An 18369-nucleotide genomic window follows, 5' to 3' on the forward strand; every position below is an offset into this window, starting at 1 on the left:
TCCCCATCAGTGGGAGACTCCAAAGGATCAGGAAAGACCTACATGAGCTGCTTTAACCACAGGCCAGCACAGCAAGCTTGAAGCTGCTCAACTACAGGAAGAAATGCTCCATCTCCTTCCTTCACCTCCTTCTCCTCACTGCCGGTTTGATCCAAGCTGGGTCTTAAACAACCTCTAGTGAACAGGGGGGCAGGTGGGGGTGGGGGGCAAGCCTAAGCCTAGTGCACCCCTTCAGGGAAGGCCAGCTAGAGAGCTTAAACTGGGGGCTGGAATTGGGGGAGGAAGACTTACTTTCTGTGAAGTCTGATGCATTTGTTTAAATCTTGCACCCAACATTATAGTTTTGAAATGAAGCTGTGGTTGAGATTTAGTTATGACAGGACTGTCAGTTATCTAAGAATGAGCAGAAAAATCCAGGGCTTTACCCCCAAATTTCTTCCCATCCAGGGACAGGAGAAGATAACTAGCACTGAATAAATTTTAAAATGATAGCGAGAGACCAAAATAAAGTGGCATTGTATGACGTCTCACAAGTTGTGAATTCAAAACACACAGTTTTATTTAAAATGGGCAATGGTCCATTTCACAATGGAGTCCACTGACCAGTAAATGGGAATTGTTGATATGTCATGTTGAGTCACTGGAAAATACTTTAATCCTGAAGAACACAAAATATTTTGTTTCGGGTCCTAAAATTATCCAATCAATGAATAGGTACTTATTTTCTGTTATGTTTGAAATCCTCCTGAGTATTTTGAAGAATATTTACATTCCTTTAGTTCAGGTTAGCATCATTTCCCACCTGGAACGATGCCTTACACATGGTATGTGCTCAAAAATATTTTCAGGGCGGTGGCTGAGAAGGCAGCGGGGCGGCGGCGGCGGCGGCTCTGGAGGCCGCAGTCCGGGTCCTGGCTTCGGCCTCAGCCCCACCATGGTGACGCTTGCTGAACTGCGGGTGCTCCTGGCCGCTCTCCTGGCCACGGTCTCGGGCTATTTCGTTAGCATCGACGCGCATGCTGAGGAGTGCTTCTTTGAGCGGGTCACCTCGGGCACCAAGATGGGCCTCATCTTCGAGGTGGTGGAGGGCGGCTTCCTGGACATCGACGTGGAGATTACAGGACCAGATAACAAAGGAATTTACAAAGGAGAGAGAGAATCCAGTGGGAAATGCACATTTGCTGCTCACATGGACGGAACATACAAATTTTGTTTTAGTAACCGGATGTCCACCATGACTCCAAAAATAGTAATGTTCACCATTGATATTGGGGAGGCTACAAAAGGACAAGACATGGAAACAGAAGCTCACCAGAACAAGCTAGAAGAAATGATCAATGAGCTAGCAGTGGCGATGACAGCTGTAAAGCACGAACAGGAATACATGGAAGTCCGGGAGAGGATACACAGAGCCATCAACGACAACACAAACAGCAGAGTGGTCCTTTGGTCCTTCTTTGAAGCTCTTGTTCTAGTTGCCATGACATTGGGACAGATCTACTACCTGAAGAGATTTTTTGAAGTCCGGAGGGTTGTTTAAAAAGCCTCTTCCTGATGATCCCAACTCAGAATTCACTTACCAAACACCTTGGTCATAATAATGTCATTAGTTTCTCTATTTTTATTTTCTGAACTGTACATTCACAATTTATGTTTCTTTGTGATGAATAGATATTGGGGGAAAAACACCTTTTTAGGAAAATTATAGTGCAAATTTGACAGTTGATTGGCATCATTTCTTGTTTGAATGCTGCCTCCATTATATAGGTCCTTCCAGGAACTCAAACACTGTAAGTGAAATATGGGAGTATAGTTTTTATTACTTCTTTTACTTTTGCTTTCATAATATAATGCAGTTTGTTCAGGAAATCAGCACAAAGCCTGATAGTACTTTACTAAAATGACTGCATTCTTTGGATTCCCTCAGTCTGTGGTTCAAGTCACTGCAGATTCATTTTGTTGAGTCCTTATAAGAAACAACAGTATGAATCTTGACGGTTTCTGCCCATCCTAATGGCAGAGCTCTCTGACTTGGGCGTATGCCGCCAGGCTGGGTACTTTCATACTTTGTTTTCTTCTTTTGCTTTAAAAGTACGACTCAGCATACATTTTCCCGCACACATTTTTACACTGTACCTTAGGACTTAATCATCTCCACTTAAATTGATGACACAAGCAGCTAATAACCATTTTTGGGTTTCTGTCTAACCTTCTAATTGTCTGTTAAAGCCAATTCTCTGGGTGTCCCAGTGAGTGGTGGCTCTTTTTCTTTCCACACTGGCACATTCACTTCCCCCACTCTTGGCATGTAGGAAATAAACATTTACATAATTGGAAAAATCCAGATTTCTGATGCCAAAGGGTTAAAGCCTCTTGGATTTCATTGCAGTGATATACAGCCACTATTTTATTTTTGATCAGTGGCCTTTGGGCCACTGTTTAGGGCACTGAACATCAGTGTCAGCATTAGGGTTTGGGTTTTTGTTTTTCTTGGGTCTTTCTTTTTTGGCACATGTGAATCTTGTTTTGTGTAAAATGAAATGACTTTCTCTTGTTCTCTGATGATGGGTTTAAAATTAAAAGAGCATCTGGTTTCGGTATGGGGATGATCTAGGATTATGTTGTGACTGATATATATTAGTTACTTGTACATTTTTTTTTTTATCTTTGCAAGGGGAAGACTACAAGTAACGAGTTTTATATAATTAATTTAAATTTGTTACAGGTTTTCATGTTCAGGATAAGCAATTTTTCCACTTTGGGTGAGAACACTTGCAACAGTTTATTCATGAGGTGACTTTCACCTTAGGACAACTGTTGCATACCAGTTTTTTTTGTGTGTGTGAAACACTTCAAAATTGACTTAAAATATGTAAATTTAAAATTGGTTGTATCTAATATGCCCCAGGTTCAGTAAATAAACAATTCTTTTTAAAAACAAAAAAAAAATATTTTCAATTTAGTTATTCTTTACAAGATGCTTAGCACCAAAGGAAGTGGCATTTTTCCAATGTTGATGACAAATAGCACTTCAGCTGGAAAATCCCCATATTTATAAAACGTGGTGCAAACCTGAATGGAGAGTGCTTATGATCTCACTTGTATTTAACACCGTAAAGTGTTGCTAAATGGTCTAATAGGAGAGAAGGGAATTTAAACTAGAAACACACAAATGGAGTGCTTTTTGCCGTTCAACTGTGATCACAAACAAAAAATGATTGGCCACGGGGGACCTAGACTGGAATCTCCTTCTCCTGATCACTACACCTCAGGCCCCCCGTTTCTCTCCTGTGGATGGGGACGCCAGGCTGCCTCCTCAGATTCAGAAGGTACGATTACGTGCATACTCTGCGAACTCTGAAGTGCTCTACAAATGCAGGGGCTTAATAACAGCCAACAGTTTAATATTCGTTGATTGTCACGCGCATAGCTCTTTACATCTATTTTCTCATGCAACCTTCATAACAGCCCAAGACCTCCATAGGTACTATTATTAATATTTCCTGCCACTTGACATCGGAGGAAACAGAGGCTCAGTTATACAACCTCTGTATAACTCAGAGGTTATACAGACCCCTAACCTGAGCCAGTAAATCCTTCTTACCCGCAAGCATTAAGCTTCCGGCCTGCCTGTTGTTATTTAACAGATGCGCTGGGATCCGCTAGGGGAGCAACAGATGTGGCTCGGCAAATTGCTAATTTAAAAGCGGACACCTGCCCATGATGCCGGCTCTGCTCTGACCTCCCGGCCTCCAGCCCTCTCCAGGCTCCTCCCACCCGCTCCGGCCGTCGCCACGCCTCGGAGCTTCTACGCATGCGTTGGCGGGACCCGCGCAAGCCCAGTGGCCGAGCGGCGACCTGGGGCTACCCCGCTAGCTCCAGCGCCGCTTCCTTGGCCACTGCCTGGGGAGAGCCGGAGGATGAGCTGAACCTCGCAGCCGCTGCTATTTCAAGCGCTCATTACAGGTGCTTTGGGTCAGGCCGGAAGCCTCCTTCCCTGCGCCCTCGCCAAGCTCATTCCCCGGCCGGCTCCGCCCGCCCTGCAGCGGCCTGGCCCCGCAATCTGGCGGCCGGGCGGCGGGAGGTAGTTTGTGTACGGTTACCATGGAGACGCTGGCGGCAGGGCGAAGTGGGAGGGTGGCCGGGCGGGGTGAGGATGCTGCTGCGCTCTGCCCTGGCCGGGACCGTGGAAGAGTGGGCACTGCTGTGGGTAGGGGACCCGCTGTCTGCGCGGGAGGTGAGGTCTCCCCTGCGGCTCACCGGGGACCCCTCCTGCCGTCGTCTGCCTGTGTGTCCTCGGATAGGGTAGAGAGGCGATGTTGCATGTTGTCAGGGGTCCCTGTGCATGTTGTCAGGGGTCCGGGGCGGTTGTCTTTATTTATGTACTGTCGCACTTAGCCACGTACGTGGTGGTTAATAGAAGCCCAGTAATATTTGTTGAATGAGAGTGGTAGACTAAGGGGCTTTGTCTAGGCAGGCGGTGACCAGGCCAGAGTCATACAGTTTATATCTGGGCACTTTCAGGCAACAGGGCCTCAATAAATAAAAATGTATGTGTAACAATATTTAACATACGTTAAAATCATGGAGTGTATACATAATGCCTTTTGTGATCCATTCCCACAAGTAACACAACAGATCTTACGTCCCACCCTGATTTATAATTATTATACTTTAACTTGGTTGAAAAGCAAGCACCATTTATTATTTTTATCCTGGTTTCTTAATCTATGGGATTCTGGTTAGTTGTTGATGTTAATTTGGCATCGCTGATATTCAATAAAATGCTTAATAAAAATTATCTGTTTTCATAAAGGCAAGCACCACCACCCGCAGTTTAAAAGGAGAAATATCTAATGTAAATGAGTTGATGGGTGCAGCAAACCAACATGGCACATGTATACCTATGTATCAAACCTGTACGTTGTGCCCATGTACCGTAGAACTTAAAGCATAATAATAATAATAAACTTTATGTATAGAAACACTGAACAAACGTCATTCTCTCTTTTGCAGTTTCTTTTTTAAAATGCAGTTTTTCGTTGGTGGAAATGAGTTTGCTGTATCCTTTTATCATGTAGCACTTGGGCAATAATTGTTAACATCTGTTAACATTGTTAACATTTTAAGGGCCATATTAAAACACCGTGCTAATGCACTTTATATGTATTATATCATTTAATTCTTCAAACAATCCTATGAGGCAATTATTAGCATGCACCTTTTACAGATGAGGAAACTGATGCTTAGAGATATTAGAGGCATTGCCCAAGGTCACATGGCTGTGAATTGTCAGCATTTAAACCCTTACTCCAGCATCTAAGCACTTAACCACTGCCTCTTTGGATGCTCATATTAATACAAAAATGATTCAGAGTTACGGAAGGGTCCTGAGTATTTGATTTGCAGGGAAGGCTATGAAACTGGCCTGCTTTTCCCCTGTTGCAGACATCCTGGTAGCGCAGTGTTGCATTTAGCAAGAAGGCTCTGGTTCCAGTGGCTATTAGCAACAACAGTAAAGACAGGTCTTTGTAATTAGTTATAAACGTCTATAAATTATGACTCTGAACCTTCCCCCAGACCAATAAGAAATATCTTGTTGAAAAAAAAGTTCTTCACTTTCAAATTTCCTACTGCTGGTGGTGGTCACCCTCTAGAGGTCCTGTGGATACGACAGACTCAGGATAGTGTGATGCAAGACAGAACTCAACCTCTTTCTTCTTTCCTCTTGAAGTCTGCTTCTCCTGTTTCTTTTAAAAGGCTCCTTGCCCTCTGGCTCCCCTAGGTTTGCATACCCAGTGTTGTTTCTGGCCTCTTCCTGGAATCATGGATGCCAAATCCTGTTAATTTTGTTCTCAGTTTTTAATTCTGTTCTCAGTGCACCTCACTTGTTCTCGTCTTTCCTCTAACCTGTGCTTCACCTTGACTCCTGTATCTCAGGCTTTCCATACTTCACTCATTCATCACAACATTGAGTCCTACTCTGTGCCAGGCAACTTGAAATAAAGGCAAGTCAGGGAAAGGAGGCTAAATCTGAACTCATCTGACCACATAACATCAAGACAGATTTGAAATAAGGTCCATATTTCATAATTCACTGTAACAAATATCTCCAGTTAGAGAAACTATGCAGCCTTCATCTGAAAATGTCTTAGCTCACGTCTATATTTAAAAATGGAGTCTAGTGATTATGTAAGTGTTGACCTTCAGCTGTGCCTCACGTGGAGGGTTGGGGCGGAGAGTCTCGGGCCGATACCACATGCACAGGCAATTCTAACACAGTGGGAGGGTGGAGTGGCAGAGACCAGCTGGGGGCCTTTGTGGAGTCTGGAGGAGGGACCCTTAACTCAGGCTAGCAGGGTGGGAGAGGCATGTTCAGGAAAGCTTCCTTGAGGAAATGACCTTTGAGAGTTAGCTGGGTGATTACATAAAAACTGTCCGATTTCACTACTTCTGATCTTTGCCCTCCTTTCCTTCCTGCCCATCTCTGCCAGATCACATCATCCCTCAAAATGTTGTTATTTGATCTGCTCATCAACTTTTAAATTCTCGCCATTTAATTTAGTTGGTTCAGCCCCAATCACCATTTTCAGAGTTCCCCTTGTCCACACACACCCTGTGTGTCTTGATGCTTTGCATTGGCTCACTTGCTGACTTTGTTGGAACTTCCTTCCCTACTCCAGCTCCAGTGCCAGCCACTGCCACTTGCTCAAATTCAGCCCTTTTTTCACAACCTAGCTCAAGCAACACCTCTTCCCGGAAGTCTACCTGATGTCTTCCCCCAATCAGAAATCTCTTCTTCCTTTGTGATCACATAAATAATTTGTCTCTCTCTTTTTTTTTTTTTATTGCTGCCTTCAGTTTCTACCTTGTATTTAAATCATTTGAGTATAAGCAGGGTAAATACTCAGCTGGTGCATACCAAGAAGGCTGTTCCTGTTGGGAAAATATTGGGGTCTCTATGTGAGTGGGTTAATAGTTGCAGCCCCAATGCCTCTAAGTGCCCCACCTCCTACCACCCCATCTAGTGGGTAGGAGTTTGAATATTATCTGTGGGCAATGTATCATAGCTTTTTTTCTATTGCTTAAGACCCTGTCCAGACCATAGATTACATGGTGGCTCACACCTGTAATCCCAGCACTTCAGGAAGCCAAGGAGAATAGCTTGAGCCCAGAAGTTTGAGACCAGCCTGGACAACATAGTGAGACCTCGTCTCTAGTTATTTTTTTAAAAAGACTCTGTCCACCTTGCAAAATTGTTGTGGGGTTAATTGAGATAATGCAGTCAAGAGGACTTAGCACAGTGCTTGGTGTTAGTAAATGTTTATCTCATATTAGCGGTTCTTGCTTGAGAGTGAAGATGGTTTTGTGTTCCTTTTAGGAAACAGTTAATCAGTACTACTGGCTGAATGGATTTGCTCGACTTGGCAGGAAAATTTTGTAAAGTTAGAATTTCTGTAGGATTATTGTGTTATGGTTCAGGTATACTTTAAGTAGATAAGCTTTCAGGTCCTGAGTGATTAATTTTTCAAGTTGGCAAAACCCATCTATAATAATTTGTAGTTTAACAAATATCAATTTAAAAGTTCTCCGCCCAAAGCCCCACTTCTAATTCTTCTAAGTCAGTTCACATGTATTATTAAATATTTCCATGATTGATTTAGTGAATATTAACATATGATCGTAACATATTGTGCAGATTTTACATTATTGTACAAGTTTCTCACAATATAATTGTTAAAGTGAGATTTGGTGGAAAAAGAGAAGAAGAAGGATAGAGAAAGTTGTGTTAGAATTTTTGGTAAAAATTATAGACAAAAATATTTTTAGCCCTGTAACTACATTCTTTCTGTCAGTATAGTATTTGGTCAGTCTAAATTCCTGTATGCCCCCAGGTAATTCACAGAAAGAATTTGACCTGAGTAAGTGTTCCTGCTTCATCACTCTCTGAAAGAGTCTAGTTTTCAATACAAACTCAAAGAGAGCCAGAGAGAATCTTAGGTCAGGAGTGAGAGTCCGTTATTACTCCCCATAGAACTTTCTGTAATCTTTATTAGATTTGCCAGATTACTTTTGGACATTGTTAGACTAATCAGTGCCATGTGAGGCCAAAGGGGTGGCAAACCTGATTTAGGCTCTGGAAGAAGCCTGTTTATTGTGCAGAAACCTCTTCTCACTTAGTGGCACAATTTCTTACTGCAGTAGGTCTTTTAGAAACAGACCAACAAACCTGTCATGGCCGCTTAAGTTAGATGTTATGGGACTGAATTTGTATTATGCATCCAAAAATAATATGCATATATGTAGATAAAAAAAATTGTGTATATATTTTAAATAATTATCATTGAATATTTTAAAGTGAAAGCCAATCATTTCAAAATTATTAGAAATAAAATGTACTAGGCCCCTCATTGTTTTTGATAGTTATATTAATGAACATAATTGTAGGGACTGTGCTTAAATTCAAAATCCTGTATCAAAAATTCCTAAAATAGCATTGTTTATCAAGTAATTTTTTTACTATTTTAACTCAACACCTGGCATTTCCATATGAAAAGTATGACATATCGTTTATAGTTTTCATCAGAAACTCTTTGGTTGGGGCCTGTGTAGAGCTAAACAAATGTTCGTGTTGTCTATTGTTATGTAACAATGTTTAGAATCATAATATAGTAAATCTTTTTTGTCTAAGGAATCACCTGTTAATTCTACTTATAGAAATGGAATCTTTTTAGTTTCCTGGGGAATATGTCACAAAGCAGTTTTCTGTTTTGCAGAAGTTATTCTAAAATTGGGCAGCTGAAATAGGTGGAAAATCCATGTAGACCTCTGTCTCTCTAGAGATATGGCATTTTATGGGGTTTGAGTTTTTTTTTTTTTAAGAAACACCTAATGCCATGTACTCATTAGAATTACGTTTTAAAAATCTGTCCTATTTTAAAGCTTAGATTTGTCTCCATGGAACACACCAACATTTGAGAAGGATCTGCATTCTCATGGCCCTTGTAATGACTTTAACTCTTTCAGAAAGGGGTGTTGGGAAAGGATCAGTTGGTATTGATATTTGGTATTTATTTACTTAGGTCACTACCTCAAATTATAGGTGAGTTGGATCAATTCATTCAGTTGTATCATGGACAAATGTGGGGCTGAACCATTCTCTGAGGTTTGTTGCAAAATCAAGTGTCCTTTAGAAATACAACATTTCTGTCTAAAATTTAACCTTATAGTATCACATAGTGTGGAGGGCAGTGGGGAAGAAAAGGAAACTGTAGACATTTTAACGGAACCCTCAGTGTTTTTTGTAGGCTGAAGACCATGAGATGATGCGCTCTTCCTATTCTGTCTTCTTTCATGATTAGTCTTTCTCTCTGGCTTTAGCTTTCATCCTGGGTTTCTTCCCTGCACATCTTTTTCCTCGGTTGTATATTTTTGAGGAAATTTTCCTCTCTACATTTTTGAGAGTTGTTCTCAGATCCTAACCTTCTAACTGCTTGGTGGATTTTTAATTAAAAATTCATTCAGATTTTTAAAGCTTAATATGGAGGAATGGTTTAATATATGGATAGGCGTAAGCATTCATTTGTATAAAGTCCTGGATACAAATAATTAATGGGTTTTGTACCATGTATTTGCAGGGCATGGTGTCTATCTGAAGAATATTTTACTTTCAAAGGAAGGATGCTGTCTCCAGATGATAAAATGTTAGGAAAACTGGATCCATTGTATCGATCTTCAGTGTCCAAGCAGAAGACCAGTGCAGAAATCATAAGTGAAGCACGAAATGCGTTAAGAACAGTTAGAACCCAAAGACCATTTACACCACAGGAAGCCCAAAGAAAACTATTCGGACCTGCATCCTCAAGAACGTCAGAAAATAGACCTCCTTCCTCCTTCAGGTATAGGGTATTTCACATTCTTGTTCACTCAGATATTTAAGCACCAGGTTATACTTTCCCTTAATTCTTATGGATAATTTTTAAAAATAGACTTATTTTTTAGAACAGTGTTAAGTTCACAGCAAAATTGAGTGGAAGGTACAGAGATTTCCCATGTACCCCCTACTACAACACATCCACAGCATCTCATTGTCACCATCCCCCACCAGAGTGGTACATTGGTTACAATCGACGAACATCTTTGACACACCATTATCACTCAAAGGCTGTAGTTCACATTAGGGTTCACTCTTGGTGTTGTACATTTTATGTGTTTGGACAAATTTCTGATGACATGTAACCACTATTATAATATTATACAGAGTAGTTTCACTGTCCTACAAATTCTTTGCTCTGCTTATTTTTCACTTCCTTCCCCCACCCAGTAGCAATCACTGATCTTTTTACTGTCTCCACAGTTTTGCCTTTGCCAGAATGTCATGTAGTTGGAATATATAGTATGTCACCTTTTCAAATTGGCTTCTTTGACTTAGTAATAAGTTTCCTCCACGATTTATCATGGCTTGAATAGCTCATTTCTTTTTAGTGCTGAATGATATTCCATTGTCTGGTTATACCACAGTTTATCCATTCATCTACTGAAGGACATCTCATTTGCTTCCAAGTTTTGGCAATTACAAATAAAGCTGCTATAAACATCCATGTATACGTTTCTGTGTGGACATAAGTTTTCTTTTTTTTTTCTTTTTTGAGACGGAGTCTTGCTCTGTTGCCCAGGCTGGAGTGCAGTGGTGCGATCTCGGCTCACTGCAAGCTCTGCATCCCGGGTTCACGCTGTTCTCCTGCCTCAGTCTCCCGAGTACCTGGGACTATAGGTGCTCGCCACCATACGAAGCTAATTTTTTTTTTGTATTTTTAGTAGAGATGGGGTTTCACCATGTTAGCCTGGATGGTCTCAATCTCCTGACCTCGTGATCCGCCTGCCTTGGCCTCCCAAAGTGCTGGGATTACAGGCATGAGCCACCACACCTGTCGAAGTTTTCAACTCCTTTGGGTAAATCCCAAGGAGCATGATTGCTGGATCGTATGGGAAGATTGTGTTTAGCTTTGTAAGAAACTGCCAAGCTGTCTTCCAAACGGGCTGTAGCATTTTGCATTCTCACCAGCAATGAATGAGAGTTCCTGTTCCTCACATCCTTGCCAGCACTGGCATTGTCAGTGTTCTAGATTTTGGCCATTCTAATGCGTGTGTAGTGGTATCTCATTGTTCTAATTTACTTTCCCTGGACATACGATGTGGAGCATCTTTTTATATATTTGTTTTACATATGTGTGTATTCTTTGGTCAGGTGTCTGTTAAGGTCTGTGGCCCATTTTTTAAATGGGTTGTTTGTGTTCTTGTTGAATTTTAAGAATTATTTGTGTGTTTTGGATAACAATTCATTATCTTACATGTCTTTTGCAAATGTTTTCTCCTGCTCTGCGGCTTTTCTTCTTCTTCTCTTGATGGTGTCTTTTGCAGAGCAGAACATTTTAATTTTAATGAAGTCAAGCTTACCAATTTCTTTCATGGATCTTGCTTTTGGTGTTGTATGTTAAAAGTCACCGGAATACCCAAGGTTTTCTAGACTTTGTCCTGTGTTATGTTTTAGGGATTTTATAGTTTTGTGTTTTACATTTAGGTCTATGACCCATTTTGAGTTAATTTTTGTGAAGGGTGTTAGGTTTGTGTTTTGTTTTTGTTTTGCAAGTAGATGGTTGATGTCCAGTTGTCCTAGCACTGTTTTTTGTTTTTTTGTTTTTGTTTGTTTGTTTTTTAGGAATATGAGCCAAGGTTTTACTTGTCAATTTCTTGCATTTGAAGTACTCTTTGATAACATCCTTGGCTTGAGACTCTTTTCCGTAGTCCTACGATACAACTACAACCAACCATTTTATGGGGTTTCCCTCCCTGTCAGTTTTAGAGAAACCTACCCATTACCCTAGTTTCTTGTCATCAACCTTAGTTAGGTTGATTTGGTGTTCAGCTCAAAGGGCCTCCATCAAGTTGACATAGACAGGCTCATCACAGTTAGATGGAAGCAACAAAGATGGGCTTGGCTCTTGTCTGAGGCTTTGACAGCTTTGCAAATTCCATGTGCTAGGCTGTCCTGGATGAGACTGGTCTTCAGCACCTCTTTTAAAGCAGTATTAACATCCACTGCACCTCCAGCAGCAGTGTCTTCTTTGGCCATGGCAATGGGTTATGAGTGAAGGTGGATCTTGAATGCATCGAGCCTCCACCTCCGTGAAAGAGCCCAGCACCATTTTTTGAAAGAGCTATGTTTTCTCCATGGTATTGCCTTTGCTCCTTTGTCAAAGATCAGTTGACTGTATTTATGTCAGTCTACTTCTGGGCCCTCTATTCTGTTCCATTGATCTATTTGTTTATTCTTTCACCAGTACTATACTGTCTTTATTATTGTAGCTTTATAATATGTCTTAAAGTCAGGGAGTGTCAGTCCTTTAAATTTGTTCTTCTTGTTCAACATTGTGTTGGCTATTCTGGGTCTTTTGTCTCTCCATAGAAACTTTAGAATCAGTTTGTCAATATCTACAAAATGACTTGCCAGGATTTTGATTGAGATTGCATTGAATCTATAGATCAAGTTGGGAAGAACTGACATATTGACAACATTGAGTCTTCCTAGCCATGAAAATGGAAGCTCTCTCCATTTTCTTAGTTTTTTTATTTCTTTCACTGAGTTTTGTAGCTTTCCTCATCTAGATTTTATCCATATCTTGTTAGATTTATAAATATTTAATTTTTGGATTGCTAATGTAAATGATAATATGTTTTCATTTCAGTTTCCAACCTTGTATCTTGCAACTGTACTATAATCACTTATTAGTTCCAGGAGGTTTTGTCAGTTCTTTAGGATTTTCTACATAGATAATCCTGTTATCTGCAAACAAAGAGTTTTATTTCTTCCTTCCCAATCTGTATGCTTTTAATTTCTTTTTCTTATCTTATTGCATTAGCTGGGATGTTCTGTATGATACTGAAAAGCAGTAGTAAGAGGGGACATCCTTGCTTTCTTTGTCATCTTAGTGGGAAAACTCTTTCTTACCATAAATATGATGTTAGCTGTAGGTTTCTTGTAGATATTCTTAGAAGTTTTCTTCTATTCCTAGTTTGCTAAGAATTTTTATTATGAGTGTTGGATTTTGCCAGTTGCCTTTTCTATATCTGCTAATATGTATCTTCTTTAGCTTGTATTTTCTGTATCTTCTTTAGCTTGTGGTGTGATAGATTACATTGATTGATTTTCAAGGTAGTTGTCTTTTTAAGTTTGAATTTTGTTCAAGATTCCTAGAAGTGATTCCAAACACTGGTTCAGGAAGTTACTTTGGAATGAAATGGTTACTAGCGGTTGTCCCATACCAGCCTTCTGAAGTGATATGAACAAAGCTTTTTAAAAAATTCCTCTATACACTTATTCTTTTCATTATTCAGTATATTTCAAACTTCCTAAATGTAATCAAAAGACTTCTTAATAAACTGTTTTAAGTACAATAACATTAAAAAATGTTTTTCCTTAAGGTTTATGCATTGCATCCTTTTACTTGCTTTTTAGCTAGAGTTAACTAATATATACTATAAATAAAGAAATAATTCTTCACAAACTAACACTCTGCACCATCTTTTATGCTAGCCTCCATGCATCCAGTTTTGAGTCATCTGATTCCAGGCCTATCTCTGGCACACGTCTTAGTCCACTAGAGCTGGTGAGTACTTTATATAACCACCAGTACTTTATATTATGTTGTGAAATGAAATTGGCCAAAAATACTTGGAATCAGTACTTATATATGCTATGATAATTATCATGTACACCTAAATAGACTAATAATTTAATATGAAAGCAGATTATTTTATATTATTCAAATGTAATGGGTAATATCTAATGAAATACTTCTATAATTTACCTATAGTTTGATAGTAAAGAAGAATTTTTAAAATATATAATAACTTGGTAAGCAATATTTCACAATATTTTTGCTTTCTTAGTTATACATACATATTTTCTTAAGTTGTATATACAAAAATTATATGTATAATTTATATGAAAGTTATATATCTTATACATGTATAAAAATCATATATTTATATGTAGTCTCTTTATATATACACATTTACATATAAATATATGTAGTCAAAGATTTATTACAAAAAAAGTAACAAAAATCCAGTGATCTCCTGTCCCCTTATTCTTCATTGTTCCCCTTTCAGTGGCTTTCACTTTAAGCTCTTTTGACGCATCCTTTTAGCATTTACATCCAGACTTCCCAATGCCACACTGTCTTGCTGCTTTCTGACTTATAAACTTGAGGAATTATCTAATGACTTCTAAGGAAGATGAAGATTTTGTTTCTGTCTTTTTGCCTCTTATCATAATGCGTTTCACCTTTTCTATTCCCATTATTTCTCCCATATAGATATAAAACTTTGGTTAGATCTGTTTTCTCTATGATTACATAAACCTGTTCATAGTTGAGCCTTGAATTAATGATAAATTCTCCTTTCCTGCACCACTTTTTGTTTTCCCTGGCATTAATAATTGCCTTACTTTTTAAGTTTTGTATTATTAGTATTTCAAATTTCAACCCCAGACTCATCCTCAGTGGTCTTAATCTCCTTTTATGTTCAGGCACATGAGGCATTCTATGGATTTACCTCCTTGGAGGACTCTTCACACGTCCTGCCCAACCACTTTCCCTGAGCACAGCTCTCCTGGGATGCCCCTCACCATCCTCCTGGGGAGATGGCTTCTCCTTCTTGTGCTGGCTTTTTCGTGGTTCCTGTGTCTCAAGTCCTCTTTCTTGATTTTCTATGGATTTGGTAGAGCATTCCCTCCCATAGTTTCTTGAGAAAGGGTACATGGGAAGTAAATTATTTGAAACTTTGATTCCTGTTTTTTCCTCTCTGGAAGTTCGTCGGATGTTTCTCTTTGTTTCTAGTGTTCTGAAATTTAATGACAATGGTCCTTTGTGTGAGTCTAATTTTATCAATCATGCTGGGCACGTGAAGGGCCCTTTCAATGTGGAATCTCATGCCTTTCAGTAAACATGGATATTAATTGAATATTTAATATCATTGTAGTGTCTTACCGACTTTTTTTCTGTTTGCTTTTTCTGGAATTTATTATTCAGATGTAGGACTTCCTGGGCCAGGCGTGGTGGCTCATGCCTATAATCTCAGCGCTTTGGTGGGCCTAGGCAGGCCGATCACCTGGGATCAGGAGTTCAAGACCATCCTGACCAACATGCCGAAACCCTGTCTCTACTAAAAATACAAAATTAGCTGGGCATGGTGGTGCGTGCCTGTAATCCCAGCCACTTGGGAGGCTGAGACAAGAGAATTGCTTGAACTCAGGAGATGGAGGTTGCAGTGAACTGAGATTGCGCGGTTGCAATCCAGCCTAGGCGACAAGAGTGAAACTGTCTGAAAAAGAAAAAAAGATGTAGGACTTTCTGGACTGACACTTCAGTTTTCTTATTTTCTCTCTTTTCTGTTTCACATCTTTTTGTGGAAGAGACTGTGTTCTGATCCCTTAGAGTTTTTTAAAATTTCTGCTATCATATTTTTAATTTTCAAAAGTTTCTTTCCCCTCTACATTATCTCTTTGTATAGTAGTCTGTTCTTATTTCATGGTTGCAGCATGTTATCTGAGTATATTAGTGGTAGTTTTGATTTTTTAACTAAGTTTTCTCCCTTTATAGTCTCTGTTGCATTTTTGTCTCTGCCTTTTTTTTTTTTTTTTGAGACAGAGTCTCGCTTAGTCGCCCAGGCTGGAGTGCAGTGGTGCGATCTCGGCTCACTGCAAGCTCCGCCTCCCGGGTTCACGCCATTCTCCTGCCTCAGCCTCCCGAGTAGCTGGGACTACAGGCGCCCGCCACCTCGCCCGGCTAATTTTTTGCATTTTTAGTAGAGACGGGGTTTCACCGTGTTAGCCAGGATGGTCTCGATCTCCTGACCTCGTGATCCGCCCGCCTCGGCCTCCCAAAGTGCTGGGATTACAGGCGTGAGCCACCGCGCCCGGCGTCTCTGCTTTTTATACTAGAGGCTTCCTCTGATGCCTCATGCTGTTTGTTTGGCTGCTCTCAAGAGTAGTGGCGGCTGGGCACAGTGGCTCACGCCTATAATCCTAGCACTTTGGGAGGCCGAGGAGGGCGGATCACAAGATCAGGAGATCGAGACCATCCTGGCTAACACAGTGAAACCCAGTCTCTACTAAAAATACAAAAAATTAGCCAGGCGTGTTGGCGGGTGCCTGTAGTCCCAGCTACTCGGAAGGCTGAGGCAGGAGAATGGTGTGAACCCGTGGGCGGAGCTTGCAGTGAGCTGAGTTCGCACCACTGCACTCCAGCCTGGGTGACAGAGTGAGACTCCGTCTCAAAAAAAAGAAAAAAAGAGTAGTGGCGTGTGGATTGGGTTGGTCAACCTATAGGTGGTATCTACCCACACCTATAGTTAGGGGGATCTGGCTGGGCTGTGTTGTTGATGACACCCCAGTGGCAGTATCTTTAGGACTTTTCTTACGGGCTAGTCATATTCTCTGTAAAGAAGTATCTTCCACGCTGTTTCCTGGATGTTAAAGTCTGGTTGCTAGCTTCCAGGTGCAGGAAGAAGGCGGGAATGCCCAGCATTTAGGATATAAATATTCAGTTAACATCCATGTTTATAATAAGTACTCTGACACTCAACAATAAGGGTACTTTTATGAAATTGGTATGTTAGTCAAGCGCTTCTCAATTTCTGTTACTCTGTGTGTGTGTGTGTGAGTATATGTGTGTGCGCACGCGCATGTGCTTGTATGAATGTTTGTTTTGAATGAACTATTTGAAAGTAAGTTGCAGACATTGTGATACTTCATCCACAAAAATTTAAGTGTGCATCTCATATGAACAAGGACGGTCTCCTACATAGCCACAATACCATCATCATAGCTCAGAAAATTAACATTACTCAGTAATATCATTTAATGTACAATCCATGTTCAAATGACCCCAATTGCCTCAAAATGTATCTTACATTTTTAAAGTGTTTATCAGATTGCCTCTGTGAGAAAGATTATACTTGTTCATATGTTGCAGATGACAAACATAAGATCCCAAGATAGCAAGCATGAACCAATATTGCAAGAAATAATTTGCCAGCTATTGTTGACACATGGCTTGTAAGTGTCTACAATCTTGGGAATCACTTGGGTTTTGAGCCAGCTACAGCCTGAGGACCCAGTTCGGCAGCTCAGTGGCTCTACCTTTTTGTAGAGTGGCTCTTTATTCTATGATTCTGTAGTTTGACTCCTATAAATTACTTTTAATATTACTTTAGTTTTTTGGGGACTCACTCAGTTTGGGTCTACCCTTCCCTTAAAAAAAAAAAAATCTCATTTTCTAGAGATAACCTGGACCTTGTCAAACTGGTACAGTACTTGGACTGTAGGATTAGCTGTTGGGCTAAGACAAGATAGGCATTTATCTGTTTAGGGTCATTGAACTTAAATTTCCATACCTCTGAATGGTTGGGTGCTATGTTCAAAGTAAAAGTAGACGGCTAGGCGTGGTGGCTCATGCTGTAATCCCAGCACTTTGGGAGGCTGAAGTGGGCAGATCACCTGAGGTCACAAGTTCGAGACCAGCCTGGCCAACATGGTGAAACCCCGTCTCTACTAAAAATATAAAAAGTAGCCAGGTATGGTGGTGCACGCCTGTAATCCCAGCTACCCTGGAGGCTGAGGCAGGAGAATCACTTTAATCCAGCAGGCAGAGGTTGCAGTGAGCCAAGATTATGCCACTGCACTCCATTCTGAGCAATAAAATGAGACTCATCTCAAAAAAAAATAAACAAAAAAACAAAAAGCAAAGTAAAAGTCGTCTAAGAAGCTCCCATTTTAAGGAAAATGACTACTTAATTTGAGACTGTTATTGTTGTTATTGTGGATTATGTGAGGGTCTTAAGTACATTTCATTTTAAACAGTAATTAAAATTTGGGGCCCCCAGTCAAAAAATTCTGAAAATGGCCCCACGCTACCTGACCTTCCACCTTTTTTCTTCTTTATCCCTTCATTTTTTAAAAGAACTCTTTGCCTCTGGTAACCACTAAATTGGCAAAGGGCAGAGACAGATAGATGAAGGGAGAGAGAGCGGAGAGAAGGAGATAACTGGAGAGAGAGGGAGAGAGAATGGTGGAGAAGTATCTCACAGTTAAGGGACACATTTGCTGAAAGAGTTTGTGAGGACCTAGCCCGTTGAATCTCAGTGCTTTTTGGATCTAGGACACTTTCTCAGACCAGTTTGCCTTTTAACAATTCCTCCACCAGCAGTCAGTCAGGGAACAGGGACTCAGACAGCAGCCTTTCAGCTCCTGCAGTGAGCAGATTAGCTCAACGCTGCTTTTGTACAGCTACCCTCTCTCTCTTTCTC

The 18369-nt window shown here is 40.4% G+C and overlaps 2 protein-coding genes and 1 pseudogene across 4 annotated transcripts in view; 2 read left to right on the top strand and 1 right to left on the bottom strand.

Annotated features, from left to right (window-relative positions):
* The first annotated feature begins 848 nt into the window (after positions 1-848).
* LOC112622373 (transmembrane emp24 domain-containing protein 2-like) lies at positions 849-2949 on the top strand. 2 transcript variants are annotated; one of them, XM_025381938.1, is made up of 2 exons: positions 855-1006; positions 1103-1848. In XM_025381938.1, the coding sequence occupies exons 1-2, from the start codon at positions 935-937 to the stop codon at positions 1538-1540; spliced, it is 510 nt and encodes a 169-aa protein (XP_025237723.1). In that variant the 5' UTR covers positions 855-934; the 3' UTR covers positions 1541-1848. The 2 variants fall into 2 exon arrangements, with proteins under 2 accessions (XP_025237722.1, XP_025237723.1); XM_025381937.1 differs by having other exon boundaries at positions 849-2949.
* Positions 2950-3837: 888 nt separating this feature from the next.
* ARMC2 (armadillo repeat containing 2) overlaps positions 3838-18369 on the top strand; it is a 126907-nt gene continuing 112375 nt past the window's right edge. Inside the window, exons 1-3 of one of the 2 annotated variants that reach the window (XM_025381935.1) lie at positions 3843-3966; positions 9639-9899; positions 13595-13667. In XM_025381935.1, coding sequence (XP_025237720.1) covers positions 9682-9899; positions 13595-13667 — 291 coding nt within the window. In that variant the 5' untranslated portion in view covers positions 3843-3966; positions 9639-9681. Of the gene's footprint in view, positions 3967-9638; positions 9900-13594; positions 13668-18369 lie in introns of both variants that reach the window. The other variant, XM_025381936.1, reaches the window with a different exon arrangement.
* Positions 9928-12133, bottom strand: LOC112622142 (annotated as a pseudogene).

The sequence above is a fragment of the Theropithecus gelada genome, chromosome 4 (assembly GCF_003255815.1).
Source record: "Theropithecus gelada isolate Dixy chromosome 4, Tgel_1.0, whole genome shotgun sequence".
NCBI classification, from domain to species: Eukaryota; Metazoa; Chordata; class Mammalia; order Primates; family Cercopithecidae; genus Theropithecus; species Theropithecus gelada.